Source organism: Anas platyrhynchos, chromosome 1 (assembly GCF_047663525.1).
Source record: "Anas platyrhynchos isolate ZD024472 breed Pekin duck chromosome 1, IASCAAS_PekinDuck_T2T, whole genome shotgun sequence".
NCBI classification, from domain to species: domain Eukaryota; kingdom Metazoa; phylum Chordata; class Aves; order Anseriformes; family Anatidae; genus Anas; species Anas platyrhynchos.
In genome coordinates this window covers 80802951-80819421 of record NC_092587.1, presented here as the reverse complement: position 1 = coordinate 80819421, position 16471 = coordinate 80802951, and the positions used below count along the sequence as shown (strand labels likewise).

The window sequence follows — 16471 nt, the reverse complement described above, 5'->3', positions numbered from 1 at the left end:
TATCAGTAATGTTGCAATGTTACATATAACTAAGCTGGAAAAAAAAAAATAGACTGTCATAAAATCTCCTTTATCTTGAACTTTCACATTCTGTTGCTGCTATTCCTTCTGTGTGTACGCAAGAGCAGCACCCCTCACTTGCTAAAACCAGCTGTTCATTCATGGAAATGTAATGCTATGCTCAGCTTCATAGCTAAGTAAAATGGTTTCCTCCTCAGTACATGGCATCAGAATTCGTGCTGACTGGGGTAAGCTACAGTATCAATCAGGACAAAACGACAACGTGGAGGCAGAAGATTGAGAAAAGGATTTCTGTCATGTCCTCTCTCCCCTGAGAGAGGGACACAGCAGCAATGTCAGCATAGTTTATTCAGTGTAAATGGGGAGTCAAGTCCACTGGTCTCAGCAATACAGTAATCTTAGTCTTATGCATCCTTGGGGGAGCCGCTTTAGATGGAGAAGGGGAAAAATGAAGGCGGAGTCAGGCCCAATAAATTTGCCCTGCCCAGAAGCAAAAAACAGGCCTTCAGCATTTCATTCAAGCTGCACAGTAAAATCCTTCAGCGCAGCCTATCTGAAATGCATGATGACACTCCCTGCAGAAATGAGACTGGGCATGCCTGCTGGGAGCCCTGAGGTGGATGCTGTATCCCATTTACCAAGGCACTGCATCATCTCATAGACTGAACCTTGCTTTTGCCGGTATTTACAGATTCACTGAGATGCGTCAGCGTTCCCCAGCAGACACTGAACTGCACAGCCTGCCACAGATATTTACTGTCTCTCCAGCGTATCAGTGGGGAACGGGGCGGTGTATTCTCTCTCTCTTTCTCTCACACACACGCACACAGACACTGAGGGAGGTAAGTCCAGCCCCCAGCAGTGGGGCCATCCCTCTGCTGCTGGATTTTTCCAGCCAGAGCATCTTGCCAGCTCTGCTGTAATTTATGGAGATTGGTTTCTGATGTGGGGCTTCTTCTGTTACGACAGGGACCTACTGCCTGGCGGGGGGAGAGCTGCAATCAGGGCAGGAGAAGAGGTGAAGAACAGAGGGACACTGGGGGACTGGAGAGGACAAAAGGAGAAAAAGGCACATAGCATTTAAGAGATGGGTGAGTCTTAACTAAGAGAGCAGGAAGGAAGGCAGAGAAAGGGAGAGGAGGACAGCTGTGGGGAAGGGAAACAGAAGGGAGTTCAGAGACTGAGTCAGCTTGAAAAGCACAAACACCAGGAAACAAGTGCAGAGAGCACCCCAGCATACAAAGAAGGACCTGTTTTACGTGAGTCTTCACTATGAGCACAAGAAAGAGCTGCCCCCTGTCACCGGAGCAAGAAGATGGGGAGCAAAAACAGAGTGAGGGTACTCCTGACCCAGAGCGACAGGACTGTGAAGTGGAGCTGAGGAACAAAGCTATTCTGCAACAGAAGAGGCGCCTTAAACAGGCCACACAATTTGTACACAAGGACTCTGCTGACCTGCTGCCCCTGGATGGCTTGACAAGGCTTGGCACCTCCAAGGATCTGGTGAGTCCACTGGGAACCCTTTTGGGTGTGGGTCCTCATCCTAATAGCTCCCTGTCCCAGCTGGGAAATGCTGCCAGGCTTGTCAAAGGATCACAGGTTCAGCAAAAATTAAAGTGCCCCTCAGCATCACCTAGAAGCAGGTTTGAGTGAAAAGAAAGAATAAATCCCCTACTCTTTGCATTCATCTTCCCATGCATCCCCATAAGGAATAAACTCTTCACAGAGGCAGGCAGACATGGAGTGCAAGGACTCCCCAGAATCCAACTTTCTGCTCACCCTGTATATAAATATATTCATCTGACATTTACATTTTCATGTGGGACTTTTCTGAAAAGTTCCACATGTTTCTGTATGGTTCACCTCAAAAGCAAACACACTCCTTCCTGGACTCAGCTGGCAGGGAAGCACAGTTCATAAAATTCCTTGAGGATTATGTTTGACCTTGTCACCTTTTTGTATTTTTCTCTTTCCCCCTACTCTTTGGATTTATGGAGGGGTAAGCACATGGCAGGACTGATAGCCTGGAGCGCAGGCAATTTGAATGACAAGCAGCTATGGATGACATCTGTGGGGAGGAGGCGTGGGAGTGAGGCCTTGGGACATCTCCCCATGGGGATGTGGAGCAGGAGGCATCAGGGAGGGATCTGCTCCAGGAGACCAGGCAGAATCTATGGTCTGGAGGGTCTTCCCCAGGGAAACATGGCAATACAGGGATTCATTTCCTGTGGAATCTCTTGATAACTTCACTGCATGCCCCTGGGTGGGCCAGGGGCAGGCTCAGTGTCAGGAAGTTCCCTTATTTCAGCTATGGCAGAGGATGCCCCTCCTTATATCCAGTGCTTTCTTCTGTATTCCTAGACCATTGGAGCAACACCAGGCTTGCTTGTGTGTGTCTGTCCTCCTCAGCTCATTTTCCTTCTGTTTTCCCTGCTCCCTTTGCAGGCCACACCACTGCTGGCAACAGGGCACTGCTTAGCACTGGGGCACAAGTCTGTGGGACAGGCAGGGTCCTGGGTGTGTGGGTCTGAGTGGAAGTCATCCCCTCTGCTGAGACCTGAGACCAGCAGCTCTGCCACATGCAGGTGAGGAGTCAGTGTTGTGGGCTCTGTGCTGTTAGGCTCTCCTATTCCCACCACACTTCTCACATCTGCCCCACCTGCTGATGAAATTCCTTGGTTCATCTGTTGCAAGGGTGGCTCCTTAAAGTCACCCTGAGACTTCACTGCATGCTGTCCCAGCCTCTCAGAGCAGCATATCCTGCTTTCAGCATTGCAGAATGGTTAAGACTGGAAGGGATCTCTGGAGGCCATCTGGTCTAACTCCCCTGCTCAAGCAGGGACACCCAGAGCACATTGCCTAGGATCATGTCCAGACAACTTTTGAAGATCTCCAAGGAGGGAGACTCTACTACCTCTCTGGGCAACCTGTGCCAGTGCTCTATCACCTGCACAGTGGCAAAGTGTTTCCTGATGTGTGAAGGGAACTTCCTGTGTTCCAGTTTGTGCTCATTGACTCTTTTCCTGGCACTGAGCACTACCGAAAAGAGCCTGGCTCCACCTTTTTTTCACCCTTCCATCAGGTATCTATAGGCATTGCTGAGATCCCCCTGAGCCTCCTCTTCTCCAGGCTGAACAGTCACAGGTCTCTTGGCCTCTCCCCATAGGAGGGGTGCTCAGTCCCTTGATCATCTTGGTAGCCCTCTGTTGGACACTTTCTAGTATTCATATATTTCTCTTGTACTGGGGGCTCCTGAACCAGACACAGTGCTCCAGATGTGGCCTCACCAGTGCTGAGTAGAGGGGAAGGATCACCTCTCTTGACCTGCTGGTGATACTTTGCCTAATGCAGCCAAGAAAGCCATTACCCTTCTTCTCAGAAAGGGCACATTGCTGACTCATGTTCAACTTGGTGTTCACCTGCACTCCTTTTCAGAGACTTATCCTTTCAGAGACTAGTTATGAGTATGCCTCTGGGTCAGAACACAGTCACTGCCTGAATTGTAACAGGGGAGTCACAAAGATGACCCACTGGCAAGGAACAGGGCCTTTCCTGCCCTGTGGAGATGCAGATCCAACCAAGCTGGAGTCTGGAATGCTCTATTCTGTCTGGCAGCACAGGCAGTCTGTCAATGACCCTGTGCATAATGCAGTGCTGCAGCTGGATATCCAGACCACATATTTCGCTGTTCCTTGTACAGTTTTCAGCAAGGAATGGGTTGGGTAAAATTTGAGTGTTCTACTGCATGTTTGTTGAGCCCAGACCCAAAAGCAGAGAAAAACATATCTATCTGCTTTGCTTTGATATCGACTCCTATCACAACATGCCCCAAAAATGACAACTGCGTTGCCCTGCATATTAGAGATGATAGTCTTGGTGTTAGGATGCTGGCAGCATAACATCTCAAGTACCAAATACTTGCCCTAGTGAGACAGGCATTGTTAGAATTTCCTATTATAACCAGATTTGCTGGTTAATCTTTAATCTATAAATAATCTTTTTAGACATGAGAATCTCTCACATGTGAACAACAGTCAGCCACTCAAAAACACAGCATATTTCATGCATGGTCTGTAACAGAATGACTGAAACATTTTTGCTGTGGACCTATCAAGCAGTAAATAAAGCATAACATCTTTTATGCTATGGAAATTTACCACTGGTGGCAGAAGGCACAAAATAAAGTGTGATACCTGTGCAAAGTTCATGCACATAATGCAATACCCAGGGTTAATGTGGTAATTGTGTTACCTCCATTCCTGCCTTGCCTTGAAGCAAGAGAAGAATCAGGCTTTAGATTCCCAAGAGCAGCGTCCTGCATTCAGCAGTCCCTGCAACTTGATGGGCCACTGTGATATTACTGACATTTTGGGGGCTGAAAATCAGAATCCAAAATTCTTCTGTTGAGCTCATGCAGACTGTAGGCTTTATAAATGATCTTCATATTTTCTTCCCCTTTCACACTTGGAGAAAATGTGGAATAAAGGGAGATTGTCCAAGGTCACTCCACAGGCCAGAAATAGAGCTGAAGTCCTCTTGGTCCAGTGCTCACTTCTGCCACAGTCTCTGCCATATCCCGCAGGAATGATAAAAGGCAGTGAAGAGTCTTCTGTCATATGCTAGTAACAGGAGCCAGAGGGCCCTTAATAGACAAGAGGACAGAATATGCTTTCAAACACTCCACCAGTCCTATGCAAAACTCCCCCCTGTTGCCAAAATTCATCTGGCTCCCTTCTGGATGAAAAGAAGGAAGCACTTAACACAGAGCAGCAGCATTACTGGAGAATTTGATCTTGGAGGGAGTGAAAAACACCCTGGAGTCCAGTTGCACTTGTATAGGGAAGTGATTTTAATTTCCCAAAGCATGTCTCCATTGACAATGTCAGAGACTCCTGCTGTGGCAGCATTCCAAGTCCTAAAATCAGGGCAAGGCCCCCAGTCATCTCAAAACTGACATGTTTTCTTATAAACACAGGCGGTTATATTTTTTCCAATCTTTTCTGTGTATTGAGGTTGTGCATTCAGGTTATGCAATGCATTCAGCAGTCTCTGGAATTTGATGCAACCATCACATCTCCAAAAAAGAGAAATTATACTTTTCAGTGGAGACCTCACATTTTTAGCTTTATCACAACTACATGTGATTTTATTATTATTATTATTTATATTTTTTTTAGTGGAAAAAATTAGCTGCATGAATTCAAATATTTTGAAAGTACTAAGAAAGTCTGAAGACCTAGCTTCTCCCTTCCCAAAAATCAGGACCTCCAGCTCATATCACTTCACTAATCATAGCAGTGCCTTGAGATTTTACATTGGAGAGTCTGAAAATGATGAGTTGCACTGGGAACCTCCTCCTATCCTCCTGAGAGTCTTCAGAGGGTATCCTTTCCTGCTGCCTGCCACAACTCCCTTCACATCCTCCCTCATCACCCTCTTCATCTCATAGTTTCTTACCAGCTCAGGAGAAATAATGTTCTCCATTTCTCCATCTCATTAGTGATACAGAAGTCAAGGAGAACCCCAGGAGTCTGCTCTTGAATTAGATGTCCTCCCAGTCCCTAAGCTTATCTACTCCCCATCAGTGCCGAGCCTCTTCCCCTCCTGAGTGACAAGAAAGGGACAGAGAGATCAGCTGCAAAGGGCCTGCTTTTTCTGTGGGAAAGGTTGCAGGGAAAGGGGAAGGTCATTCACATGCTAGAATGTGAGAGAAAACAGAGGAGGGAGTATGGAAATTTATAGCCCTGCTGGTGGTTCCCTGCCCTTTTCCCATGGCCCAGACATTAGTTGGCAGCCCAGCTGGCACTGTGCTCGGAGTATTTAAGGAGTGCAGCTCAACAGCCAGATGTGCTGTGGACCTGTGCAGTGGGCTGGGAAAAGACCAGGAAGAGGAATAGAGGAATATTTTTGCTTCACTTTTTCAGCTATTACACTGCTTCTCAAGCAGAATGTGAATGATCTGGCTCTTGCCCCTTGGGTGGTGGAGAAACAGAAGCACAAGGGACTTAGCACCTTGCAAAGAGTCATGTTGAACGTGACCAAAAAGCCTCTAACAGCTGCTCCAACCATTGGACAAAGCTGACAAATCAGTGTGCAGTTCAAATGGGAATTTATACACTTCCATGGCCTCATCACTCTAACCAAGTGTAAAGGTAGTCTGAAGCATACACACCCTGCAGGGTTACAACAGCCCAGCCCATTAATAAACTCCTACATCAACCTGCTGCACCATCTGAGAGCTGATCTATATTTCCCTTCCTTCCTTCCTTCCTTCCTTCCTTCCTTCCTTCCTTCCTTCCTTCCTTCCTTCCTTCCTTCCTTCCTTCCTTCCTTCCTTCCTTCCTTCCTTCCTTCCTTCCTTCCTTCCTTCCTTCATGTCAGAACAAAAAGGTTTTCACCATTTTCCTTCCCTTTTCATGCATTGCCCCTTTTTCAACCCAGAAGAGAGGAAGGTGAAACAGCTACTTCTACATGAGCTAGGAATAAAGCAGATCCTCAGCTGTTGAGCTGGTTGGTGGCACTCACTGTAGCTATGAACAACATAGGGCTTAATAGATGCTCTCCCAACTAGGAAAGGAATCAAAATAATATCTCTTGTGATGGAAGGAAGCAGAGACAGACTCTGAAGTACATTAGAGGCTAGTTTTATTTTCCTATGCAGTGAAAAATTCCTGTTTCACTACAAATAAATGCTTGTACACCTAAGGTTTCTGGAATCCTGCCTTCTTATCACAGGTGCATCACACACGTGCTGTCATCCTCCTTTCCCCCCCCATTAGAAGGTGTGAATGTGTCTGGCTGGGTGTCAGCATACACACAACAGGTAGTGTATTTGCATACCTGCACAGGTATGAGCATGCAGAGTGCATGTTCAGCTGAAGGAACAGATATATGTGGGGAAAGCATACATCAGACGTTCTTCTCCTCCAACAACCGCATCCCAGAAACCTTCCTGTCACAGACAGTCCAATACTTTAAAATCATCACAGGGGCTGCAGAAAAAAAGTTTGGGATTTAAAGAATATTTCTTGGGATAATCCTGTCGTGAATCAGGACGATGAATCAGGTGAGCCAAACATTTGCAACCTGCTTTCCTGGGCTAGCAAATGTCCTAGTCCTTAGCACTATACTTAGCTGGGATTTCTCTTTCTTTGTGATGGAGACAGCAGCCGCATAGTGTGGTCCAGCGGCGCCTCATGGAAGGCAATCTCAACAAGCTGCGGGGCGAGACCAGGGTTCGGTCTGCATGGGTTCAATCTCCACTGGCAAAAGACCGGGATGAAAAGATGGAAAAGGGAGAGGACAGGACAAAAGAGACCTCAGCCCTGCTAATACAGTGCCAGGTAAGGCAACAACACGGTGCTGCTCATTTCATAGTGATGGCAAACGCTCACTGAGTTCCCACTCCCAAGGGCCATTCCAAGTTATTAATAGCAAAGCCAGCTGAAGCTGATTTCCCACATGGTCTCTTCTGGAGTTCAGATCTTGTTCTTCCAGCAGACACAAGAAAGCATTTCTACCACATGCATTCTGGTTGTCCATATTTGAAGATAAAAGAAAATAACTTCTTCACATCTCCTTGTTTGGTGCTCAGCTTTCCCGTGATATAAAGTGTTGCATAACTGCATACAGAAACAAGGAATGTCTCCTTATCACTCTAAGACAGGTGCCCTTAGATGATTTACACGGACTGAATCCAGTCTGGTCAGATCCTCACAGGTCAAAGGACCTTCTAAGAAAGCGACTAACAGTGTTCTGAATTAGCACTGTTGGATTTCTCAATGGAAGCAGTATTTTTATCTCCCTTTTCTTCTTATATCCACCATGCAGCAGAACACACACTTCCATGGCCCCTACAGATAAAAGAGCGTGTCCAAAACCTGTGTCTCATAAAAGTGGGTTTTAATGCTGCCTGATGTGCAGATATGAGACTCATCAAAAATATACAGAACACTGACCTGATATAAAAATCCATTTTACAGCTGTGTCTTTTTCAGTACTTTGTCCTAAAAAAAATTATCACATGGTAGACTGCAAAGCTTTCAGCAAAAGCATATACACCTTTAAAAGTTCAGCTGGCAAAATTAGTTATCTTATGAACACATCCTGATGCTTTCTGACATGTTCAGGTCTCAGGTCTCAAAACCAAGCAAAATTATTGCATAGTTTGTTTTCCAGCCTTTACTGTTGCAGAAAGTCATTGCTTACCCTGGGTTTTAGACCCTGGGGTAGCTAGGTTAACATACTTGGAGTAGGATGAATGGCACTCAGTACAATTTCTCCAAGTAGCCAGTGTCTTTTTTGAACAAATGAAAGTGTTTCTTTTAATTTAGTCAACCCTCTACATTGCTCATGAAGAGGAACATCAGTGATAAATGGTGTTTTTGTCAGGCATGTATCTCAAACAAGGACAGCAAGGCATAGGCACAGGAATTACATACCAATGACAATAGAGTCAGAATCCACTAATCGTTCCTCTTTTGGGATTCTAAGGACTATACCTGTGCTGTCATACACATTACATGTTTCTTTATGGAGGTAGGTTAACACACATCACAGTTAAGGAAATAAATCTAATATTTCACTTAACTCTCCCTGAACTAAATACCGTTTGCACAGGTGCTGTCTCTTTTCCTGCACTTCTCTTTTTCTGCCCTGGACTATTCTCACAGAGCTTCCCACCTCCCCCCTCCCTCCCCGCAACACCCCCCCTTGCTACTAAACCCTTGCCAAGTAAACCCAAGACTGAGTGTTTTCACTCCAACAAGTTGTAGTTTCCCTGTTCTTAAGGCCTTTTATACTTCCAAAGATCACAGATCACAGTCCGTAATAATTGTATTGCAGAGTTGTTCACCCTTTTACTTAGGTAAGTTACTCACCTGGTACTTCAGCAGTATACCTATTTTATGGCATTTTTTGTAAAGCAGTTTGGAAAGCTTGTCACATGAGTGCCATCTGCACAGTAAAAACAAGCTGTTATTTTTACGGTGGAGCTTGTGTCTTGACTTGGAAATAGACGCTGAAAGATTCCACTGCTTCCCAAGGCTGCTTTTCCTCCATGTGAAAGTAATGTGGGGATTAACCAATATTAGTTGATAAAAGCAGTTTCTTGACCTCAGAGCTGACATTATTTCAGAAAACTGTTTATAGACGATGATCCTTACTGATTCCTCTCCCTCTTTATTTTACGGAAATCTACACAGTTGACCTTTAAATAAAGACTAATGGAAACTGGTAGTAACAGCCTAAAACTTCTGGGGGAAGAGATGAGAGTAAGCAATGTGATGAAAAGTCCTCTTAGTCCAGGAAGGCTTACAGTGGTCATGACTTCATTGTGTACTCCTTACCTAGTCTGCATCACATTTCTGGTACACTGGGCCAAGAATTCTCCTCGGTCCCCAGGTGAGTTCTCTGGGTAAATGATTAGTGGTGTAATAGGAAGGTGGACGGCTTTTGTGAGGCTGCTGGAGCTGGTATCTGCAGGGCTGCTTGCCACCAAATGGGAGGGTCTGAACTGTTATTTTCTACAGAGTAATCACTGTCCTGTTATATCCTAGCAAATTTTTATCTTGCAGCTTTCCCAGCCTGCTTTGGAGCAAAACACAGGAGCCTGCCTAGTGATACAGTTCAGGTTTATTATCACAACAATGATAACAGCTCATCCATCTCAGTTCTGCCTGCTCCCACATTTGTTAGAAATTGCTGCTCATACTCTGGGTTTCCTGTTTTGGAAGAGCTGATTCAATGCCTTTTCTGTAGCTGAGCCATGTAGAGTTTGCCTCTGTGAGCAACGGGAATGGTCAACTCCTTCTCAGTAGAATCCATTTCTGTTAATGAGAAAGTGCTAATTCAGCTGGACACTGTTGGCAGGCTGTAGTCTGGACAGATGCAGCAGCATGCCTGACCTCACACTCATGACTAATATGCCCATTCAGATAATGAGGAGGCACAGGACAAAGCAAGGAGAAAGATGTACCTTAGCATCTGCAGTTTATGCTTTATTCTGTGTCTCTTCTTAACCCAGACGTAATCCTTCCAGGCTGGGCTGGTATGTCTGTGAGGGTCAGGCAGCACAGACATTATAGAGCTCCAAAAGCAGACAGAAGAGGATACATTTTGTCCTCTGGGTCCAGTCCATTTCCAGACTGTTCTCCCTCTAAAAGCCTGAGTTTTGTATTGCTACTTTTGCCACAAACAGGTGCTGTCATGAGGTGAGGTGGGATATTTCCAGTTGGCCTTGGGGATCTCTATGGGCAGGCACAACTCTTAGTCCAGATTGTTTAAACTCAACCTGCCAGACAGCCTGGAGCCGTGATGGGTATTTTTATTTAATTTTTTCTTAAGCAAGCAGAAGTATTGGCAAAGTCAGTAGTTTCTAAATAGAGTGCTTTGGAGCTGGTCCCCTTCTGTGAGGCTCTAGCATGCTCCCCCACTTACATAAAGCATATTTGTGCCAAGAAGCAGGAGGCATGTTCATAATAAAGGGCAACAGAATGTGGTGTGTTCTGGTAACAGGCATCAGCTGGTCTGTGTCGCCTACTAGCTAGATCATGCGTGATATGTATTACCATGGGACAGCAGTTCAAGCTGCTCAGGAGTGCAATAGGACTGCTCATTTGTGAAGGAGCTGGAAAGAACATTCCTGTGCGAATGTGCAAAGAACTGCAGGGAGAGCTGCTGGGGGTTGGGTTTTCTGTGCTCTGGTTCTGTTTCATGAATCTTCCAGCTGGTATGAGGTCATTTGAGTTCTTCCAATGTATGACTCTGTAGATCTCTGGCAATTTCCATATCATGTGCCCTTGAACTGAATGCAGCTGACAGTAAGGCTGAGATGGCTCAGATTGTGGGGAGGGTGCATAATGGAGAAGGCACGGTATTGGCAGCCAGAAGTTTTTGAGATCTGTTCTGGTTTCACTTTGCTAAGTATTTAGCATTACCTGCCTTACTTTTGTGTTGTAAGGAGTCCTAAACATTTGCAGCCAAATGGGTTTGTTAACCAACTGGACATAATAGCTTATGAATAAGATATGTTTTTTTACATTAAAAAGGAAAATGTATAACAACCAAACTAGGAGCTGTTGAAATATATGTCTGTGTAGATACAACTGAGTACTGTCCTCCTTGTTCCTGGATGAGACCACACATGGCAAATGCTCATCCTTCTAAAACCACCAGCATTTTTTAAATACACATCATAAGTACATCTATGAGTCTGACATGATTCTTGGTGAACTCTATAAAACAAAATAGCTCAAGATCTCTAGCTCCAGTGGCCTTGCAGTTACTAGAGTGATGACTTTCGCAACTAAATGACCCTTCTAAGAACGTGGTTCAGGATGATGAAATTCTCTATGTTGATGTACTACAGATGTGTCTGGGCATTTAGATCACAGGAAGAGCTCCAAGGCAAAACATATTTGAAGTTTCCAGCATGTAACCTTTGAGGTTTCCTTGAGTGCAACTAGCACTCAAGCTACTAATGGCATTGTGTGTTTGTAGCATTACAGTATCTCTCACAGGAGGTGATTTCTCCTTTCTCTTTGTAATGACTCACAAACAGAACACTGTTGAGAATAAAACCTTGGAAATACTGGATATAGCTCTTGCTGATGTAATAAGCATAAACATATTTAGTTAAGAAATCAGGAAATTTAGACAGTTTCCTTGACCCTACTGATGATGTGTTGTGAATCTCTGATAGCCATACTGATCCACTTAAAGCATTTAAGCTGTTTTCAGGAGTGAGTGTAAGGGGGGGGGAAGCTATGACAAGTGTGTTGTTGCTTCTGAGTGGCTCCCAGCACTGTGTGCCACAGTGGCTGGAAGAGAAGCAATCACAGGCAAAACATTAACAACAGCAGTAGGATAATAAGCCTCCCAAGAGGAAGATGCTACTTCATTATTTTAGTATTGGTGAAAGACGACAGAGCCTTGAAGAACTGAGCCATTAAGAATACGTATGGTTAGACACTATATGTAGGTGCAAGACATATTTTGCAGGTGGCAGTTACTCCATCTTTTCCAGTACCTTTACTAAGTCATTTTCCTCCTTTTTTTTTTTTTTTTCCCCTCTGAATATAACCCATATTAATATGTTTGCCAAAACTATTTTTTTCAGGCTTCTACCATATATGAAAGCTGCTGTTAATTCAGCATCTCTGGCCTGTCATTTAGGAGCTCCTTGCAGAGGGGACAGAAAATAGATAGTAACCATATTTCCTGTTCTCTTTCTACTGCAAGTGGGTGAAGAAATAAATGGACAAGGCACTGGGGATTGTTCCAGTAAGATCATGCAGTCATGACTTTGCTGCATGGCATTCAGTCTCTCCTGATCATAGATCACAGTCAGCTGTGAATATTGAAGCTGTAGTGCTGCCTTGGTTTAACCTGGCAGGCAGCTAAGCACCACACAGCTGTTCACTCACTCCCCACCCCAAAGTGGGATGGGGGAGAGAATCAGAAGAAAAAAAAAAAAAAAAAGAAAAAAAAAAGGTAAAACTCATGAGTTGAGATAAAGACAGTTTAATAGGACATAAAGGGAAACCATTAATAATATCATATATATATATATATTATTTTTTTTAAATGGTGCACAATGCAATTGCTCACCACCCACCAACTAATACCCATCCCATCCCTGAGCAGAGGTCCCTATCCCTGGCCAACCCTCCCAGTTTTTATTGTTCAGCATGATGTCATAGGGTATGGGATATCCTTTTAGCCAGTTTGGGTCAGCTCTCCTGTCCCATCCCAGTTTCTTGTGTACCCACAGCCTTCTTGCTGGCAGGGCACTATGAGAAGCTGAAGTCCTTCACTTAGTGTAAGCACTGCTTTGCAACAACTAAAACATCAGTGTGTTATTATTATTGCTTTTCTCCTAAATCCAAAACAAAACACATACCAGCCACTATGAAGAAAATTATCTCAGCCAAAACCAGGACAAGTGCTTGTGTCATGTTTCCTTAAAGATCAGTCTAAGAACTTAAGTCTCATACAAAATAGAGACCTCTTGATCAGATTGTTTCTTGAATTCAGGAATCATGGGTGGGCCAATTATCTTGTGAACTGCCTTAACTTTGGGGATATTTGTCTGGATGCTTCTGCTTCTCCAATGGACATCTTCTGGAAGATGGAACCCCAAAATACTCAACTGAGAGCAGACATTTAGCCTAGAATATTGTGCCCTGTGACACCAGAAGAAATGGAGAGAGGAAGCCTGTAAAGGATGTACCACATGGCTGTGTTTATTTAGAAGCTTTCATTATATCCATTATTGCTCTGCTAATAAAATCCATGCATGTTTTCTGAACAAAATAATAATTATGTATTTCTTGACTGGAATACCACTAAGTTAAAGTTGCTAATAACAGTTAAGTGCCTGGGCAGATATTTGCAGAGCACCATGGAGACTGTCATTGCCTTGGATGAGTCTCCTGCCTTCTGACTACTGCCCAAACGCCACACCTTTGGCTGTGCTGCTAAGGAGAGTCTAAGTGATTGTCACACTGTTGAAGGAGTGTGTATGTCTACTTTGAGCCTGAAATAATTATCTGGTTTTATGGTTTTTTTTTTGTTTGTTTGTTTGTTTGTTTGTTTGTTTGTTTTTCTAGTGCCAAGGTCAGGTTTTGAAAGCCACTGTTAATACTGGATGTCTGCCAAATCTCATCTCCACGAGATGTTTATACCAGTTGGGGTAAGTCTTTGCACACTAGAAAAGGAGAGATGGCTAAAAACAAACACAAAACTAACCAAACAAAAAAAAAATCACACAACCACTTGAAAAGGACTTAGGGTACCCCTGATGCCTAATCCTATAATGATAATTACTAGTAGCATTGCATGTTGTGGTGGTTTTACCCATCTGGGCAGCGGAACTTCACCACAACTGTTCTCACTCCTCAGAAGAAGAAGAAGAGGGGGGAGAAAATACAATGCAAAGGGCTCAAGGGCTGAGATAAGGACAGGGAGATTGCTCAACAATTGTCATAGGCAAAAAAAACTCAGCATAGGGAGATTAATATAATCTATTACCTATTACTACCAGAATATAGAGTAGTGAGAAACTAAAAGCAAACTGAAAACACCTTTCCCCAGTCCACTCTCTTCTATGTGCCCTCGCCAAACAGGGCAGGGAATGGCGACTGTGGTTAGTCCCTGATGCTTTGGCTCTGCTGTGCCTTCACAGTCACTCTCTGCTCCTGCTCCCCCGTGGGGTCCCTCCCACGGGATGCCGTCCTTCCCCAACTGAGCCTGCAGGGGCTGCCCGATAGGGCAAGACATCAGAAGCACTCACAAAGTTGTGTGCAGACCCCAGACTAGAAGAAGGAGCTGTGTCATTCTGTCTGTGTGCACTGCATGGTAAAGCTGACCAGTTAACATCAGCCTTACTGGGGAGGAACCCAACTGGGTACTGCATTATAATCTTTTTTTTTGGAATCTGCCTACAGACATGCTGCATGAAAGATTCTTCCTCTTGTGGGATTGTTCACAGTGAGACCAAGCACTGCTATCAGTGAGAAGTCCTGTTTCTCCTTTTTCTCCAGTTGCAGCAATAACTCCTCTTGTGTCCCACAGGCTGGAAGAAGTGTCTGTCAAGGACTGTGGAGACCTTTCTCTTCCCATCCACAACATTGTTGGCCGAGTAGAACATATGGAATTGCAATTTGGCCAGGAGAAAGTGCTGTGTTCAGCACTGGTTGTAGGTGAGAGTGCCAGACCCTGCTCTCTCTCCCCCAGTTTCCTGTGTTCTTGTTGCTCTGCCAAGGGTATTTAAATGAATCTCTAGGAAAAAGGTAAGGTGGTAGAAGGTTGGTGACGTGGTAACCTCCATTGCTGGCTAAGCTCATTATATTTGTGAGTCCCTTTCAGCTGAGGATATTCTTTTATTTGTTTCTATCTGCTGTGTATATCCTCAGCGTAACCAAAGGCAAATTATGTAAGAAGAGTTCAGGGAAGAGTCTGATGTTGAAAGAGGGGAGAACTTTGGTGCTGTTTGGTCTCAACCCGGGATGTGGAAAATTATCCATTTATTTTAGGTCTCTAAAACGGACCTTTCATAGATTATCCAGACTGCTTGAAAAATTCTCTGGTGCCCTTTGTTCTCTGTCTCAACGGGCACTTGTGCCCTTGGCTGGATAAAATTATCAGAGAAACTGGCAGAGGATACAGCTTATACCTGAGTGTTTGTCCATGTGCTCCTCTGCCTCTGAGGCTGGTGCTCTGCAGGGAGCACCCTGGAAGAACCACAGTAGCTCCAGTGTGCTGAGTCTCCCCTGTTGTCCTGAGGCAGGACCCTTTGAAGGCAGGAGCTTTAGGAGAAAATGTCCCATCAGTAGCCACTGGCACACACCCAGAAAACAGCAGAAAGCCTCCCCTCCCCGTTCTTTTTTCCATTGCTCTCCTCAGCTTTTTTCTGTTGCCTTTATCTGTCCTCTCATCTTCAATGAGTACTATTCATCTTTCCTTGCCCCCTATCTCTTTTCATGTCCATTCTTTCTGCTTTCTTGGTCATCTAGTCATTCCTAGTCATTCCTCCGCTTCTACATCCCAGCTCAGTCTTCTTCCCTGGTTTCACCCTCTTGTTCTAGCCTTTCATGGAGACTTTGTATTAGTCCAGCACAGATGAATTTAACCCCATAGCAGTAACTATCCACTTTGCTTGGATGTGTAAATGTCTGCCTGCAAAAAGCAAAACTGCTGTATCTGTGCCTTACATCTCCCTGCACACACAGGTACTCTAGATTATGCGGTTATAAATAGAGTGACTATACCAGTTGACAAGGGAATGACCAATGTTATTTACCTGGACTTCTGTAAGGCTTTTGACATGGTCCCACATGACATTCTCAGCTCTAAATTGTAGAGATACAACTTGATGGGTGGACCACTCAGTGGATAAGGAATTGGCTTGAAGGCCACACCTAGAGTAGTGGTCAATGACTCTATGTCCACGTGGAGGCTGGTGATGAGTGGTGTCCCTTAGGAGTCTATCCTGGGACCAGTACTGTTCAATACCTTTATCAATGACAGAGACAAGGGGGTCAAGTGCACCTTCAGCAAATTCGCAGATGACACCAAGCTGAGTGGTGTGGTTGATACCAAAGAAGGAAGAGATGTCATCTGAATGGTCTTGGACAAGCCTGAGAAGTTGGCCCATGTGAATCTAATGAGGTTTAAGAACTCCAAGCACAAGGTGCTGCACCTGCATCAGCACAATCCCAGACAGAAGCACAGACTGGGAGAAGAACTCATTGAGAGCAGCCATGCAGAGAAGGACTTGGGGGTTCTGGTGGATGGAAGGATCGACGTGAGCCAACAGTGCGTGCTTGCAGCCCAGAAGGCCAACTGCATCCTGGGCTGCATCAACAGAGGGGTGACCAGCAGGTCAAGGGAGGTGATTGTCCCCCTCTGCTCTACCCTTTTGAGGCCCTACCTGGAGTGCTGCATCCAG

The 16471-nt window shown here is 44.8% G+C and overlaps 1 protein-coding gene across 2 annotated transcripts in view; it reads left to right on the top strand.

Annotated features, from left to right (window-relative positions):
- The first annotated feature begins 322 nt into the window (after positions 1–322).
- Positions 323–16471, top strand: part of NRIP2 (nuclear receptor interacting protein 2) — a 23477-nt gene continuing 7328 nt past the window's right edge. Inside the window, exons 1-5 of one of the 2 annotated variants that reach the window (XM_038179645.2) lie at positions 323–863; positions 991–1524; positions 7188–7364; positions 13632–13714; positions 14596–14723. In XM_038179645.2, coding sequence (XP_038035573.1) covers positions 1294–1524; positions 7188–7364; positions 13632–13714; positions 14596–14723 — 619 coding nt within the window. In that variant the 5' untranslated portion in view covers positions 323–863; positions 991–1293. The other variant, XM_027454962.3, reaches the window with a different exon arrangement.